The sequence below is a fragment of the Herpailurus yagouaroundi genome, unplaced genomic scaffold, assembly GCF_014898765.1.
Source record: "Herpailurus yagouaroundi ecotype Mexico unplaced genomic scaffold, PumYag 186, whole genome shotgun sequence".
Classification (NCBI taxonomy): Eukaryota; Metazoa; Chordata; class Mammalia; order Carnivora; family Felidae; genus Herpailurus; species Herpailurus yagouaroundi.
Window position 1 is genome coordinate 33,132,357 of NW_024412417.1, and position 15,761 is coordinate 33,148,117.

Below are 15,761 nucleotides of genomic sequence, written 5' to 3' on the forward strand. Positions count from 1 at the left end.
ATCTCTTGTAGGCAGCAATTTTTTTTTTTTAAACCCAGTCACCCTATGTTTTTTGATTGGAATATTTAATTAACATTTAAAATAATTATTGACAGGTATGTGCTTATTACCATTTTTCTGTTTTCTGGTTGTTTTTGTAGTTTCTTCCTCTTGCTCTCTTCCCTTGTGGTTTGATGGCTTTCTTTAGTCTTCTGCTTGGATTCCTCTTTACTTTTTGTGTATCTATTATAGGTTTTAAGTTTGTGGTTACCATGAGGCTCATATACAACAGTCCACTTTCAGTTGATGTTTAAGTTTGCACACTGAAAGCACTACATTTTTATTCTTTCCCCAAGTTTTATGTATATGGTGTCGTATTTTACATTTTTATTTTGTGTAATTACTAGAAATATAACTGATTTTACTATTTCTTTTAAATGTCCTGTTAGTCTTACAAGTGATTGCTCTATTGTATGTTTGCTTTTACTAGAGACTTATTTTCTGTTTTCTCTTTATGATTTTCTTCTAGTTGGCATTTTCTTATCTACTTAAAGAATTGCCTTTAACATTTCTTGCAAAGACCATTTAGGGATGATGAACTCTCTTTTAAGTTTTGTCTGAGAAAACCTCTCTCCTTGAATTCTGAGTAACTCTGCCAGACACAGTATTCTTGGTTGTAGGCTTTTTCCTTTCAGCCCTTTGAATATATCATGACACCACTTTATTCAGGCCTTCAATGTCTTTGCTATAAAAAAAAAAAAAAAAAAATCACCTGATAGCATTAGGGGGGTTCCCTTGTATGTAATCAGTTGCTTTTCTCTTACTGGTTTTAAGATTCTCTTGTTAATTTTTGACCTTTTTATTACTAAGTGCTTTAGTGTGGACATCATTGGGTTCATCTTGTTTGGGGCTCTGTGTGCTTCCTGGACATCTGTTTCCTTCCCCTGATTAGGAAAATTTTCAGCTATTTCTTCAGATTTTCTGCCTCTCTCTTCTCCTTCTGGGACTCTGATACTATGAATATTAGTATACTTGATGTTCTCCTAGTTGATGTTTTAAGAATCCTCATGTTTGGGGCGCCTGGGTGGCGCAGTCGGTTGGGCGTCCGACTTCAGCCAGGTCACGATCTTGTGGTCTGAGAGTTTGAGCCCCGCGTTGGGCTCCGGGCTGATGGCTCAGAGCCTGGAGCCTGTTTCCGATTCTGTGTCTCCCTCTCTCTCTGCCCCTCCCCCGTTCATGCTCTGTCTCTCTCCCAAAAATAAATAAAACGTTGAAAAAAATTTTTTTAAAAATCCTCATATTTAAAAATTCCTTTTCTGTTCAGCTTGGATGGTTTCCACTACCTTGTCTTCCAGGTCACTGATCTATTCTGCTGTATCCTCTAATCTAGTAGCAGATTCTTTTTCACTTCATTTATTATATTCTTCATCTCTAATTGGTTCTTTTTTATATTTTCTCTTTTTCTGAGTTTATACAACCCCTTTCTAGTTCAGTGAGCATCTTTATAACCATTACTTTGAACTCTCAGGTAGACTGCTTGTTGTGGTTTTATTTAGTTCTTTTTATGAGGTTTTCTTTTGTTCTTTCATTTAGAATAAACTCTTGTCTTCTCATTCTGTTGACTCTGCTTTTCTCTTTGCATTACATCAGTTATGACTCCCGGCCTTGCAAGCAGTAGCCTTGTGTAGAAGTGTCCTGTGGGGCCAAGCAGGATAATCCTACCCACCCCACCAGGTCACCAGAACCAAGTACCCCAGGGACATGCCAGGCGGGCTGTGTGTGCCCTCCTGTTGTGACTGTGCTGCAACTGCTGCGGGCATGCTGGGTGGGGCTGGGATGCAGTCCCAGCCAGAGCTGTCCAAGGTGTGGTGGGGCGGTGGTTGCTTTGCGGGTTCACCAGTCCCAAACAAGGCTGACCACAGGGTATGGCAGAGCAGGTGCCGATTAAGAAGGGCACCTGCCTGAACTAGCAGGTTGGGTGGGGTGGCTCAGACAAGGAATGCCAAGGCAGGGTGAGCGGTGCTACCAAGCTAATTGGAGAGGGTCAGACTTGGCTTTCATCAGCATCAGGCCAGCTAGGCTGGAGAAGGGCAAGAAAAATGGCGCCTGCTACACTCCCAGTCCTGGAGAAAGTTTCTACAGATCCTTGCCCCTCCAGCACAAACCCTAAAATTAGCCAATAAATCTATTCCTGTATAATCCAGATACTTTTCAAACTGCTGCCTCTCTGCTGGATCTTAGAGTTAGTAATAGAGTGTGCTGGTCCTGTAAGAGTAGTCTGTTTCTTAATGGCACCCTGGCTCTGCTGGAATAAAGCCCTGATGGTTATCAAAGCCACATGTTACGGGGGCTTGTCTGCCTGGTACAGATCTCTGGAGCAGTTGAGGTGGGGGGTGGGGGCACTCAACATGGGGTTCGATCCCCTTGCTCTTCAGGGAAGACCTCTACCCCTGTGATATACCTCTCGGTTGTAAGTTGCCGTACCATGTAACTGGTTCCCTACCACGTCTCTGCTCCTTCTTTCTCAGTGTGGCTTTTTCTTTCCCCATGGAAGAGTCGTTCTGCTAATTAGGTCATTTTCCAAATGACTTGCATTTCACGTAGTTGCTGCCTGGGGTGTGTCTGTGGGAGGAGGTGGGATCCTCCTCCTCTACGATGTTCCCTGGTCATCTCGACATTAAGAAAATTTTGCCTGCTGTGTTTCTTACGGGATGTCAAGAATACCATCCAGAGTCTTGACCAGATTCAGGTTGGATTTTTTTCTTCATGTTTTTGGCAAAACCTTCATAGGTGGTGGTATGATCTTCTATTTAGAAGCACATGGTATCTGGTTATATTTTTGTACATGAGGCAGCCACAGATGCCCAAAGCTTAGACCTCTTAGTTTACTAGGAGTTGCAGATGTTGACAGAATCCTATCAACCCTTTATTCACTAGAATACTTGTATGAAGAGAAAATTCCTATGTCTACTATTAGGTACCCAATGGTAGTTGGTAGAGGGGAAAAATATGTATCTTCCTGTTGAATGTGTTGATTCCCTAGCTTAGCCCAATGGTGGTATTAACACTGACATTCATTTTTAATCATTAAGGAATTCTTACTTTTATGTTCTTTCTCTTGTTACAGCCAGACTGACAGAATGTTACATTTCAGCCTTTACTATATCAAGTCTCTTTTAAAGTTCTTTTTCCTAAATTGTTTCCTCTGGTGTTAATTTTTCTATTTGGTCTTTTTCCTTCTGTTGAGGCACCTCATTTATCTGGTGGTCCTTAATTATCAGTTTACATTTAAGTAGGCTTGAGTTTCCAGTGTTGTGTTTCCTCTGCTTTTGTGTAAACAGAGGACTGTTTTACTGATAGTTCTGAATGGGGACTCTTTTTAAAAAGTTTACTTATTTTGGTGGGGAGAGGGGCAGAGAGAGAGACGGGGGGGGAGAGAGAGAGAGAGAGAGAGAGAGAAAATATCTCAAGCAGGCTCCATGCTGTCAACAGAGAGCCCGATGTGGGACTCAATTTCACGAAGCGCAAGATCGTGACCTGAGACAAAAATCAAGAGTTGGACACTCAACTGACTGAGCCACCCAGGTGCTCCTCTGAGTGGGGACTCAATGGAAGCTCCTTGTGGGACACCCAGGACTAGGAATATTGATCTGCAATTTCATCTAAGAGTGAGAAGGTAAGGAGCTAATGGTTAGGCTATTGCTTCTCTAAATGCTTTCCTCTGGCATCAACATAAGAATTCCAAGTCCTGGCTCTCACAATTTGGTTTGTTCATTTTTCTTGAGAAGAGATTTTTCCCTTTGGTAGAAATGCTTGCTGCTCTTGTACTCTGCGTATAGCAGTAAATATAGGGGTGAGAGCTTTCTCTATAAAGGCCATCAATCACCCCAATTTGGTCCTATTGGTCACTAATTCTAAACCCAAAGCCCTCTCTCTGATTTCTGCCTGCTAAATTTGCTCCCATCTCCTCTGGGGCCCTTTATAAAGTCTAAGCTGGCTGTTCCAGAAACTCTGGCCTTGTTTCTTTGCCCTTATAGATGCCCATACTCCATTTTGAGTATGTAGGGCTTTACTTTAGAATGATTTTAAGAGGAGTGAAAGGGAAATGTGTGTAGTTTGCCATAAATATCAGCCTTTTAATGATATCCTCTAGAAAAAACCAAAATTCTTATTTTCAGCCAACTTAACAGTTGATCAATATGAGTATTTCCTAAATATGTTTGATATGGGTACTAAATTTAAAACTTCCAGTTATGAAATTATTTACATAGTTTTAATTTCATGAGATCATATCTTAGTCTTTTCCTACATTAATTCCATGCTTGTAAAAAGTGATCTACATACAGAAATATATACTACCAGAATAAATATTTTTCAATCAAAACCAATTATTGGACGCAAATTTAAAAAAAAAATCAAAGTCGATTATATCTTTAATAAGGTTTCCCATTTAAGGGAGAGCAGCTGCATATTCTGGAGTCAAATCTGAAACTTCCCCATTTTCTTGGGGGAAAATGTTATAATTTAATCCTTAGAAATCAAAGACTTTATGTCACAGGTAGTATAGTCAGATTAAATTACCATACCTCAGAGCCTCAGATTAAGACTACAATAAACTGAATTTCAGAACAAGAACAGAAATACTGACTTTGATTAAATGACTAACATTAGTTCTGAGTTAATGGAGGAGGAAAAAATCTTGTCATTAACTTAATGCCAAATCTTTATAAATTCAAGGCCATTTTGAAATCTCAGACAGTTCAAGTTAGTGAAATAAAGGTCTTCTACCTTCCCTTAAAAATCATTTCAAAATAAGGAAAAAAAAACCCACAAATTTTTTGATGAAACCAGGGGATATTTCTAACCCCTAGTCACAAACTATAAAGCAGAAAGTATATGTTAAAATTATAAATGACCTGTTTATGTGCAAAGTGACTTCAGTGCCATGTGCCTGCAGAGAGAGATACTGAAGACAAGCAAACCAATTCACTCAAGGAAGTTCTAAGAACTGAAGATCCCAGGTACTGAGGCTGGGATAAGGCAGGGGACTGAGTGGGGGTTGTTTTAAAATGTGGGGTACAGAAAAGAGGGGACTCTCAGATTATTTTCCAGCGAACTGATGCAGAGATGACTCCTGCCCCCCACCCCTGGCCTGAGAGAGAGAAGGGAGGAGAGGGTATGTGTAGTCTCTGGAGAAGCTAAATCAGAGCCGGGACAGGAGAACACGCAGCACAGAGGACTGCAGGGGTGAAGATGGAGACTGAATGCTGACCGGCTGGTGAGTTCCTCTCTCCAACCCCATTCTGTTCCAGAACACAGGTACATTCATGAATCCCCACCCTGTTTTTCCAGCAGAGATCAGAGGATCCCTCTATGAAGAAAAAGAACCCAACGAGAAGATGCCCTGGCGAGGTCAGCTGGCCTGCATGTTGATAGGCTGTCTCCCCACAGAGATTCCAATGAGCTTGTTTCTTAACTTTTTAAATATACAGAGTAAGAATTTCCTGACATTTGAAGGAAGTCATGACAGAGACTAAAAGAGGAAAAAGGCGCTCAGAGGAAATAAAAGCATTCTCTGGCAAAGAGAAAATAACTCATCATTCATGTCTTTAGAGAGACGAGAAGATGCATCTGCAAATGTACATAGTTCCAGAGAATGGCAGGGGGAAAAAGCTTTCAGAGATTAAAACCAGAAGCTGAAGTTTCATCAAAGAGGTTGAAAAATATTTCTGAAAGTAGGTGGAAAAACTAGAGATAGAAATTAGAGGGGAAAATATTGAGATCAGATTATGAGCCTGGGAGCTCCAAAGAAAGACAGAGAGAGAGAGAAAAAAAGTTTCCCAGGACTGACAAAGATGAGCTTCTAGCCAGAATGGGCCAGCAGCAAGTGCACAAATTATCGGCCACCTCTGTGAAGTCTGGCAATACCAGAGGTAAAGAACTAAAATATTCCACTGGGAGAAAATAGTAGGTCATGAGGTAAGGACTAGGAAACAGAATAGCCGCTGACTTTAAATCTAGAAATGGAGCCCTATAAATTCTCGTGAAAATTATTTCTAGTCCAGAATATTATGCCGAGGAAAAATACCAAGTGGAAGGGTTTTTGGTTTTCTTTAACTATCCAGGCAAACTTTCAAGAATAGAATAAATTCATTTTGAAACGTGTTCCATCAAAACAGCTGAATACATGGGATCTAAACATGAGAGTTCTATCATGGAGCAGACGTGGACTCAAAACGAAGCAGAAAGGGTCAGGAACTAATGGAGAGATCATCTAGATAACGAGATTATCTCGACAGGGTCCTCATGCAGAAGAACAGATAAAGGCACTTTACAGTTGTTGGAAAGTGTGAGAAGGCTTCAAGTGTTGAAGAAAACCAAGTAAAGAGAAAGGAAGAAAGCTGCCCCAGGAAAATAAAAAAAGTGGTATATCTTGTGGTTCAGCAGTCAACAGTATTTACGCAGACTGCAATGAAAATACTGAATACGCATATAACCAAAAACTCTGCAACAGCCACACTGTGACGGCTGTGGAGGAAATAATGCAGTTGGCAGGGCGGTCCCGGATGGAAGAACTAAGATGCTCATCTCCTTAATGAAAACAAAGGGAATGAATTAAGAGACAACATCACATACATAATATTTAGATATATGGTGATAAAGAGCCAAGTGGGGGGGAGGGGGTGCCTGGGTGGCTCGGTTGAGCATCTGACTTCGGCTCAGGTCATGATCTCACGGTTCGTGAGTTCGAGCCGTGCGTTGGGCTCTGTGCTGACAGCTCAGGGCCTGGAGCCTGCTTCGGATTCTGTGTCTCCCTCTCTTTCTGCTCCTCCCCTGCTCACACTCTGTCTCTCAAAAATAAAGATTAAAAAAAAAAGAGCAAAGCGGGGTCTCTGGAAAAGCTGACTCAGAAAGCATGGTGTAGAGACTGTATCAGTAAGTTTTTTAGAACTACTATTTAGTCCGTTATTCATGCATGCCTTTTCACAGTGGTTTATTAGTTAAATCATTAAAATAGAGAAGCAGCATTGAGGACATATAAATAAGTCTGAACTCCATAGCCAATAATTTCATGATTCTATTTTCCTGAGGATATGTTAGCAAAACCTCATGTAATCAGAAGTGTGGTCATTTTAAAGGAATGAAACACCGAAGAGGGAAAGCCAGGGACCCAGCAGTGCTAGCTGACTATGTTGGGTTTATGAGGCTTGGTATGCTGTACCAGCAGAAAGGCTGAGTGTGGAGCCAGAGAACACTGGTTCTCACACTAGGAGTACTTTATGCCGTGTCCTTAGCTTCTGTGAGTTTCCTGGCCTATAGAGATACATAAAATGATGTCATAGTAGGACTCTCCCCACGTCAGACATCACTTGCATGCACAATGCTGCGAACACATATACTTTAAAGTGATAAAATGACCTAAGTATAAATGGCATTGCCAGAGAAAGCTAGCTGCTGATCTCAATACAAAATTGTTGTCCATGACTGTAATACAGGGTTAGTAGTTTATAACCTTTAACTTTTTTTTTTTTTTAACTTAAGTAGGCTCTATGCCCAACACGGGGTTTGAACTCACCACCCCAAGATCGAGAGTCGCATGCTCCACCCACCAAGTAAGCCAGGCATCCCTATAACTTGCAGGAGTAATGTAGTTTAATTTCTTGTATAATTACTGAAATCCACAAGCCAAGATCCAGGCGATAAATACATTTAAATAAAAAATTTAAATCTTTATCAGCAATTCACTGTAAAACAAGGAATCTACTTAATATAAAACAAACTTAAGGACCTACCAACCATTAAATCCTATATAGAGATCCAAGTCCATCAAGGCAGCTGCTGCTTCCTTGGTACCATCAAATGAATGCACCTAGAACATACAGGTGTAATTTTATTTAATAATCGCTCTTTAAAAATCCTAAATAACATTAATAAGACTTTCTAAGGAAAAGTATAGGTGCATAGGGGTTTGTTTTTTTTTGTTTTTGTTTTTTGGATCAGAGGGTTTCAGATGTGGTGGCCCCTACAATTTTATTTTCAATTCGAATCTCAGTTATAATGGGTCACCATCTCCAAAGAGGTGATGAGGCACGAGGGACGTGGCTGCCCAGACTCTCTCTGTGGCTGTGCTGATGGCTCTGCAGTACCTTCAGGAATGGGGAATGGATGTGGGAGCCACACTCTTAGGCAAAAGCATGAAGACAAGTTAGAAATGTGACAAAACCATGTAAAATAAATCTTAAAATGTTGACTTTTTATTATGTTAGGGGATACTTTTTTCTAGAAAATGACTTTTGGAAGAAATTTTAAGCAGATCTAGAAAGAGTTGTGAGAATGTAACTACAAAACTGAACTGTGAGACGGTAAGAATCAGCTCAGTAGGCAAAAAGGAAGAAGCTGGTGTTGTTCTCCTTCAAAGATGTAAGGAAGAAAGCACAGTCTTTCATACTTTGGATACATCTATGTAATCTAAACAATAAGCTACACTTTAAATACACCAACAAGTAATGTCATTAATCTGTTACTACAGCATCCAGAGTCAGAATCCACTATGGATAACATGTTTCTGAAAAATAAAACTGCATTACACGGCTGCCCAAAAGGGTTTATTCTCCTCTCAGCATCTCTAGCTGACTAGAAAATATATCCTCCATTAACATCAAAGTAATTTTAAATATAGCTCCTCATAAACCATTGCAGAAAATTCGGTTTTTTTTATTTGGCAATCTTTTTTTTAAAGCTTTTATTCTTAAGTAATCTCTACACTCAATGTGGGGCTTGAACTTAAAACCCCAAGATCAAAAGTTGCACGTTCTACTGACAGAGCCAGCCAGGCGCCCCTTGGCAATCTCTTTTTTTGATAAAATCAAACATTTAGGTTTGGATTTGCTAAGTAACTTCTTATTTAGAAATGAAGCAAATGGGCAAAGAGGCAGAGCCATTAATCCCCCCATTAATGAAAGCCTCTAAGCCTCTCTCAGTTCCCAAGTACAGTTCCTAAAGGATAAATTAGAGTCAGTAAACTATAGATAAAAACGTGTGCAGTAATATCAACAGCAACATAGAAAACATTATCACCAGCAGTACACGACATGAAGCAGAGGCTAAAAACCTGAGAGAATACAGATGAAGCTACCAAAGCAGCGTATGTGGGCAAAGAGTAAGTGCTCAGTGCCATTTCCTCTTTCTTTAGTTGGTGTAGTATAATTGATTTTATATACCTGGATAACAGCCTTTTTGCCGGAGACGAGTGAATCTCCTAAAATCACAGGTGAAAATTTGTACATCTGAGCATTTTTTGGAGGCAGATTTTCCAAAGAGCCCATGATCGAAAAAAGATTTAAGGAACACTGCTACGGATACCTGAGCTAAGTGGTGGGCAGATAATGTTTATGGAAACTGTCTCAAGACTAGTGGTTGAAATGACCACACAGAAGTGTTTACAGAGTACAAGCAGATTCCAGAAAGGAGGAGTCTCTAATCAGAGTGCTAAGTGAATACAGTTGACAAATTAAGAAGGCAAACCTGAGGTGAATATTAAAATATTTCAAGATATTAAGATTAGTTTATATTTTGCTCAGAATTTAAATTGAAGAACACCGAAGAATGCTGATGGAAGAGGCAGAGAAAAAGAATTGTCACCCATCTATTAAAATATAGGAGTAAATTCATGGGGTTTTCTTGTGAGCCAAATTCTTTATCATTCTTGTACTTTGGACAAAATAAATGTAATTAAATCGGTGTGATTTAGGTCTGTATTACATCTGGCCCATAGGTTTAATAGTAAATTTATGTACCTCAACAAGAGAGGGAAGAAGTTTAATAGCTTTACTGATGATATCTGAATTCCTTTAGAAGCCGACAGGAGTAACAAAGAAGCTTCTGTGCATCCTTTAATTAAAAACAACTCTTGGGGCGCCTGGGTGGCTCAGTCAGTTAAGCGTCCGACTTCAGCTCAGGTCATGATCTCACAGTCCGTGAGTTCAAGCCCCGCATCGGGCTCTGTGCTGACCGCTCAGAGCCTGGAGCCTGTTTCGGATTCTGTGTCTCCCTCTCTCTCTGACCCTCCCCCATTTATGCTCTGTCTCTGTCTCAAAAATAAATAAGTGTTAAAAAAAAATTTTTAAAAACAAACAAAGAAACTCTTCTACTTACCACTCCACCTACACACCGATCTCTGTTTCTTTTCATTATGTCTGTAAATTAAAAACAAACAACTTTTGGCAAATACTTTGCTAATTTCTGCAAAATTCTTTAATTCTAAAGGCGATTTTAGCTCTAACTCACCCAAAAATTCAGCATGTGAGTTCCGACAGTGAAGAAACATTGGTAATTTTGTTTGTTCTGCCAGTTCAAACTGTTTTTCAAAATATCTGCATAATGCCAAAAAAATTTCGTTAATTTTATTTTAGCATAACAAAATTTTTTTAAAGGACTTTTATTATCTAGGAGATTACAGGACAGAAGTAGTGAACTCAGATGTTTAAAATACAGCTGGCTTAGCCAGAGGCATTGATAATTATCACATACATCTTCCTGAATGGGATACTTCATTTTCTGGGATTACAAAATCATTTTCAAAAAATGTCTGTTAGTGGAGGCCCTGGGTGGCTCAGTTGGTTAAGCATCCGGCTTCCGCCCAGGTCATGATCTCACGGTTTGTGAGTTCGAGCCCTGCATCAGGCTCTCTGCTGTCAGCACAAGGCCTGCTTCGGATCCTCTATCCCCCCAGCCCCCCCTCTCTGTCTGCCCCTTTCCCACTCACGTGCTTTCTCTCTCTCAAAAATGATAAATAAAAATTTTTTTTTAATGTGTTAGCTTTCCATTATAACTTCTAGGTAAATTAGACAGCACTTTATTGATCACTAGAAATAAAGAGCTATAATGTTGAAGTCTACAGTGATGGGAGCTGTTCCCTCAAATATACTTTTAACTAGCTTTTCCACCAAACCCCAGCAAATGAAGCAGACACCCTCCCATAACCTGAGGAACCCCTTCCCTGCAGCATGTGTTGGTGGTGAATATACCAGCAGCCTCTTGCCTGGAGAGCGGGCTGAGCACCATCAGTGGGAATCCATTCGCTCCAGCAAGAGGCCAGGCAAAGCTTTATGCTCCGTGTTTTCCATGTGCTGTTATACAAGAAATTATTACCACTAAACACAAGGATTTATTAAATATACACAAAAAAACTAAAACACTGTTTTTCAAAGATCTGAAAATTACATGATAAAGTGGCAGCCCTAAATGTTTGAAGAGTACTTTAGAAAAAGGTTTTTCAAGTACCACATACCATTATCTCATCTGATCCACAAAATAACCCTAGAATAGGACAAGAGCTGGTGTCAGTGGATTTAGGACTTCATCCAAGATCACAGAACACAGTGTGATCAGAACTTCAGTCTCTAAGTCCAGGTCCGGCCAAAATGACCCAAGTTGTATTCAAAGAAGCCTTTTTTCCTGGTCCTATAGCATAAGAGCGAGATACAATGGGGTGGGCTGTCCTATGTTTTCTCAGCACAGTGCTCACTAGTTCTCATTAATGGTCATGCAGGTAAAATAAAACCCAGGAATTACAGATAATAAGTGTCTTATTTCCTACAGGAGTTTACCTCTTCTAGGCGCCTTGATTTTAGGGAATAATTTCCCTGTGTTTCACTTAAAGCTCGTTTGCTATATTTTCCGCTGTCTTGTCTCCTTGAAGTATAAGGACAACCATTTTCCTGAAGTACCCCTTTGTACTCTTGAAAATGCTCAATTTCTTTTCATTTTTTTTTTTGAAGTTTATTGATTTATCTTTGAGAGAGGGAGGGAGGGGGACAGAGAGTGGGGAGAGGGAGAATGAATGAATCCTAAGCAGGCTCTGCACTGTCAGCACAGAGCCTGACACAGGGCTTGAACTCGTGAAGCATGAGATCATGACCTGAGCTGAAACCAAGAGTTGGACGCTTAACTGAGCCACCCAGGTGCCCTGAAAATGCTAAATTTTAAAATTAGAAATAGAAATGTACTTCTTAGTTTTCATAAACCTGGTGTTCTTTGTTACCCAATGTTTAGGTTTTTATTTATTTATTTTAAATGTATATTTATTTTGAGGGGGAGAGAAAGAGAGCAAGCAGGGGAGGGGCAGAGAGAAAGGGAGACAGAGAATCCCAAGCAGGCTTTGAACCATCAGCGCAGAGCCCGTTGTGGGGCTTGAACTTTCAAACTGTGAGATCGTGACCTGAGCCGAAAGCAAGATTTGGATGCTTAACTGACTGAGCTACCCAAGTGCTCCCACTGTGTTCAGGTTTTTAAATCACCTTTTCAGATTCTGCTGGGCTAGAAAAAGCGAAAAATAATTTAACAAAGTGCTAAAATTTCACAGGGTAGGAAACAGAAATGAAATCTTAAAAGTCACTGTTTCCATAACGTTTAAAGTAATACAAGTGTCAGCAAGTAAGTGTGCTCCAGTCATTATATAAACTTGACCATGTATCTGGCTTCTGGCTACACACCACATACCCTTTGTGTTCACCACTCTACATGGATCCTTTCTTTCACACAAAACTCCATGTACAAAGCCACACAACCAAGCCACAGATTTACAGAATCTAATGATCACCTTGGGAATAAGCCTATCACAAAACAGGCAAAAGTACAAATTATGAAAATAATAGATGCTCAAGCAGGGTGCCTACAGAATTCTGCGTAATATGAGAAAAGAAAGGTCCATGCGTTCAAACTAGGTAGGTGTCTTAAGGAGGCCAATTATTCCTAATGACATACATTGAGAATAGCTGGTGCTTGACATTAAACTATTGTCTGTAAAGAAAAAAAGCCACGGTAACTAAAAATAGCATAAGTTAAAGGGCAGGAACTGGCACCTTTCAAGAGACATCTCTGCTTTTATTATTTTTTTCTTAGCTCATATATGAAAACCGCTGTTTACTTGTGTTAGATTTGCTCATTTTAGTGAAACTGTAATTGCTTCTAATTGTAATGCTGCTTCTTACATTTTAGGGTCAACAATCAAGTACAGGTCAGCTTGACCTTGGAAAGGTCAGCTTCAGAATAGCGGCTGTTAGCAATCACGACTGAGGCAACTCCAGAGCACCCAAAGCATTACCACAGTGTACCTTAACCCACGGTGGCGATCCCTCCTCTGGACTGGCTGATGGCAAGGACAGCCTCAATCTCTCCTCTCTGAGGTCCCCTAAATCCCCAAACGATTTTTTTAAATCCTGTCTGATGTCAGATTTCTTTTTTGCACAGTGTTAATATTTTAAAGCCCCAAGAGAGATCCCAAAGCAAATTCTTCCCACTCAAGTGAACCAAGCTCTAAACTTAGAACAAGAAAAGAGAATATGGCCCGTGGCAGAGAAACTGAAAATGCAGGGAATGCTTAAAGGGTAACCCTTCCAGGATGGAATCAGCCTTTCCCTTGTTTTCTGATTTTTTTTCTTTTTAAAAAATACTTTCCAAAAACCCCAAAGAAAAAGAACAGCCAGTATTTTCTTTAGGATGAAAATATTTCTAAGAATAACACAACTGCCACAATTTATTGAACACTTACTTTGTGCCAGGCATGTTACTCTGGGCCTTACATACCAAATGTTAAGAAAAGTAGGTGGAACGATGAAGAAACTGAGATTTACAAAGAGACATACAGCCACCAATGGCAGTTGTGATTCCAACCCAAAGCTGTTGATTCCAAAGATAACTACTTTCAAACACCATTATATACTGCCTTTACTTACCATTATTTCTCAGACACTATTTTTTAGACATCGTGTCTACCGCACATTAGTTTTGTCTTGCCTAGTAATCTATCACACCATTTTCTATTTTTCTCTTCTCATAGATCTTTTTCCTGACTGCATTTTTACACAAAAAACAAGTCATACACTGGTTAAGTCTCCAGGATGGTATCAAATAACAGCTCAAAATCTAAATTCTTCCGAGAAAAGAGCCAACAGTAAAAGCTGAATTATAAGCTTTATATCCATGCCGCTCTACAGGAATCAAAAAGGACCCTCTCCTCCTCATTAAAAACTCAGTGAACATTTCCCGAGTACCTACCACGTATCGAGAGTACTGTGCATGGCACCATGGGAACTACAACATGAGTGAAGACTTGGCACCTGCCTCGGCAGAGCCCAGAGGCTAGTCTGTGTGGGCGGGAAGGGGTAACGGGCTGCAGCGCACCCACCGCGGGGAGCACTGAAACTAGCACAGCCGCTGTGAGCAGAGCAGAGGCGGAGCCGGAGCCATGGGAGCACAGGTGGAAGGCGGGGCATTTCTTTCGGTAGCAACGGTCCACACAGGATAACTGCTAGTGTGGTTTTTTACTACATCATTTGAGGTTTTAAAATTTTTAAAAAGCTCAGATTGAACTGCCCATCTCTTCAAAATTTATACCAGACTTCAGTCTGTCTTTAGCTTTATCTACTCTGGAAGAGGCCTCACTCACATCTCCTCCCCTTATTGGCAAAGGCTTCCCTGACTCCCCCGGAAAGTCCTTCCGCCCTACTGCCCTACACCTTTTTGATAGCATTTTCCAGCCTATTTTAATTATTTATGTCTTCTCTTATCTATAAAGGCACAGAACCAAGCCTATCTTTCCTTGTATCATACTGAGGAGGCACTTGGTAATCATTTACTGAACGAATGGAGTTCAGACTCCCTAGTACAGATTAATACCTGGGCACTTGGCATCTACGTTCAAGCCTAAACCATATCCTGCTATGTACATACTATTTTAATTATGAAAGGATTTACTCTAATGTTTAATTATCTTGATCATTAATACACTGTTTCTGAAATGTAACAAAATGCTCAAGTCTTAAATTAAGTCTATTTTTCTTTTTAGCCAGTAACACTATCCACCAGTGTGCTTTATAGGAGCTCCAATTAAAAGGTATAGGCACTGGGTTGTAGGAAGTCTACATGGCTTGTGAGCTTTGGAGTTTTCTCAGAAGCCACCATTCTCCATGTGGCTCCTATGAAAGGATTCTCATATTCTAAGTTGACAATATCCAATGCCCAGCAAGAGTAAAATAAATTTTTCTAGCTTTGGTGATGGATCCTATAATTTCTTTTTAATATCCCTTGCCCCTAAATCGTGTCCCCCACAACTGAATTTAAATCATCTCATTGGAATGATGCATGCATGAATACATTCGTGAAAAAAAGAACAAAAGTCTCATCATGTAAAACTCATCCCTTATTTCCACCATTAAAATTAAGTTAGCCGGGGGGCGCCTGGGTGGCGCAGTCGGTTAAGCGTCCGACTTCAGCCAGGTCATGATCTCGCGGTCCGGGAGTTCGAGCCCCGCGTCAGGCTCTGGGCTGATGGCTCAGAGCCTGGAGCCTGTTTCCGATTCTGTGTCTCCCTCTCTCTCTGCCCCTCCCCCGTTCATGCTCTGTCTCTCTCTGTCTCAAAAATAAATAAACGTTGAAAAAAAATTAAAAAAAAAAATTAAGTTAGCCGGTTAACCAATTAGGAGCTATATGCTTCCATCCCCTATGAATTCCATGCAAGTATGCATGGAATTTGTTTCACTTAACTTTTGATATACAAAGGGATTAACAAAAAATCCCGATGCTTACTCCAGCTACATTCTGAACTGATAAAAGCTATATATAAAAAAAAAAAAAATCACTCTTAAGATTTTACAATAATTCCTGAAGTCAATAAATTTCCTTACTTGAGCTGAGTATCTCTGGGACAGAACTGTAGTCGGTCAAAATCTTTAAAAGATAAAAAAAGAACCAACAATTACTCATAACTTGTACAGAACAAA

General features: G+C 40.1%; 1 protein-coding gene across 9 annotated transcripts in view; it reads right to left on the reverse strand.

Annotated features, from left to right (window-relative positions):
* The window catches only part of TATDN1 (TatD DNase domain containing 1), a 56,471-nt gene that overhangs the window by 23,442 nt on the left and 17,268 nt on the right, over nucleotides 1-15,761 (reverse strand). For 5 of the 9 annotated variants that reach the window (XM_040494387.1, XM_040494394.1, XM_040494390.1 and 2 more), the window contains 4 exons: nucleotides 15,666-15,708; nucleotides 10,267-10,352; nucleotides 10,135-10,175; nucleotides 7,773-7,849 (listed from right to left, as the gene is read on the reverse strand). In XM_040494387.1, the coding sequence (XP_040350321.1) occupies nucleotides 7,773-7,849; nucleotides 10,135-10,175; nucleotides 10,267-10,352; nucleotides 15,666-15,708 (247 nt within the window). Of the gene's footprint in view, nucleotides 1-7,772; nucleotides 7,850-10,134; nucleotides 10,176-10,266; nucleotides 10,353-10,962; nucleotides 11,109-11,588; nucleotides 11,784-15,665; nucleotides 15,710-15,761 lie in introns of those variants that run through there. The other 4 variants (XM_040494392.1, XM_040494393.1, XM_040494396.1 and 1 more) reach the window with 4 other exon arrangements.